Genomic DNA, 2,063 nt, shown 5'->3' on the forward strand with positions numbered 1-2,063 from the left:
TCATACTGCAGGTTAGATACTGACCACTTTCATACTGCAGGTTAGATACTGACCACTCATACTGCAGGTTAGATACTGACCACTCATACTGCAGGTTAGATACTGACCACTCTCATACTGCAGGTTAGATACTGACCACTCATACTGCAGGTTAGATACTGACCACTCTCATACTGCAGGTTAGATACTGACCACTCATACTGCAGGTTAGGTACTGACCACTGTCATACTGCAGGTTAGATACTGACCACTCATACTGCAGGTTAGATACTGACCACTGTCATACTGCAGGTTTGATACTGACCACTCTCATACTGCAGGTTAGATACTGACCACTGTCATACTGCAGGTTAGATACTGACCACTGTCATACTGCAGGTTAGATACTGACCACTGTCATTCTGCAGGTTAGATACTGACCACTGTCATTCTGCAGGAGCTGACGCAGCGACTGCACCGGCTGCAGGTAGAACGAGAAAACCTGGAGTCCAAGCTGGAGGCAGAGAAGCACGTGATGCGAGCTCAGCTCCGGGACCTCATGGAGAAGCATGAGGTGCAGGTCCAGAGACTGGCCCAGCAGCATCAGGCACAGATGGAGCAGACCCAGCAGGACCTGTTGGGACAGCTGGAGGAGCTCAGGAGAGCCTCATCAACAGCGCCGTGTGTCAACGAGCAGACGTCAGGAGGCGGAGCCCCGCCCACAGACTCCGCCTCCATCCAGAGGATCACTGATCTGGAAGGTGACTTGTCCTCCTTTATTCCAGTAAATATCCATTTCATGTCATCAGGTCAGTAACTTGTCCTGTCTTCTGATTTCTTACAGCTCAAGCGAAACAAAAAACAGAAGAAGCCAGTAGATCTGAGGCCAAGTTCCTAAAAATCAAAGCTTGGTCCAAATCTCGAATTAAGCAGCTGGAGGAGGAGCTGAAGAAAAGCCAGGTGAGCCAGGTGTTCTGCATGAACATGTTTATCACCAGCAGCTAACAGCAGACCAGCCAGAACGGTTTTATGTGTTTGGTACCATAAGTTATGACAGGACTCTGACCTAACCACTGAAAACCTGGATGAAATAAAAACATGACACAAATAAAACACAGCTGAGTTTTTTCATTAGTTTTAGAGAAGAAATGTCAATATATCGCCTTGCTTACAATATTACAAAATATTGCGATATATCATATTGTGACCCTGTGTCATGATCTGTGCCGTATCACCAGATTCTGGCCAAAACACAGCCCCAGTGACACAGTTAGGTTTGACCTAAACAAGCCCAGCTTGGTCACTTCCTTCTGAAGTAAAAAACATAAAACACATTAAAGTAAGGACYCATGATAACTTGTGTTAGTGAATTATCTGTTTTAACCTTAAAGAATGACTTTTTCTGATCGGTGTTAAAGGTCTTTTTATAATTAATGTGCCTTATTTATAAAGATGGCCATTTGAGAAATATTTTAGTTTAATATATTTAAAGAAATGTTTGTTTGCTAAGAGTTTATTTCAAATAATATAATTTACAGTGTCATTTGGTTTTGGTCTTGTTTATTTTTGTCTTGATCTTGTTGAGAGTTATGATCTCCTGGCATGTTATCAGTTATTATTGGTTATCGACCATTAGAAGGAGAAAGTTATCAGTATCGGTTCTTAAAATAAGTTAGATTCAAATTACATTTGTTTTTATTATTATTAATCTATGATTTAAAACATTTTTCTACCTGAAACAGCTTCTGAGAGTGTGAATGCATTATGACCGCATCATACTTACAGGAAGACACACAGAGAGCAGCAGCTCGTCTGGTAAACAGTGGCTAACGATGGTAAACCGTGACTAACGATGATAAACCATGGTTAACGATGGTAAACCGTGGCTAACGATGGTAAACTGTGGCTAACGATGGTAAACCGTGGCTAACGACTGTAAACCGTGGCTAACGATGGTAAACGGTGGCTAACGACGGTAAACCGTGACTAACGATGGTAAACCGTGACTAACGATGGTAAACCGTGGTTAACGATGGTAAACCGTGGCTAACGATGGTAAACTGTGGCTAACGATGGTAAACCGT

At 42.6% G+C, this 2,063-nt stretch overlaps 1 protein-coding gene across 1 annotated transcript in view; it reads left to right on the forward strand.

Moving 5' to 3' along the window:
- LOC106534189 (golgin subfamily B member 1) overlaps positions 1-2,063 on the forward strand; it is a gene marked incomplete at its 5' end in the record, with an annotated part of 39,399 nt that overhangs the window by 3,218 nt on the left and 34,118 nt on the right. Inside the window, 2 exon segments of the mRNA XM_014030760.1 lie at positions 437-740; positions 824-939. Coding sequence (XP_013886214.1) covers positions 437-740; positions 824-939 — 420 coding nt within the window.

The sequence above is a fragment of the Austrofundulus limnaeus genome, unplaced genomic scaffold (assembly GCF_001266775.1).
Source record: "Austrofundulus limnaeus strain Quisiro unplaced genomic scaffold, Austrofundulus_limnaeus-1.0 Scaffold1113, whole genome shotgun sequence".
NCBI lineage: Eukaryota > Metazoa > Chordata > Actinopteri > Cyprinodontiformes > Rivulidae > Austrofundulus > Austrofundulus limnaeus.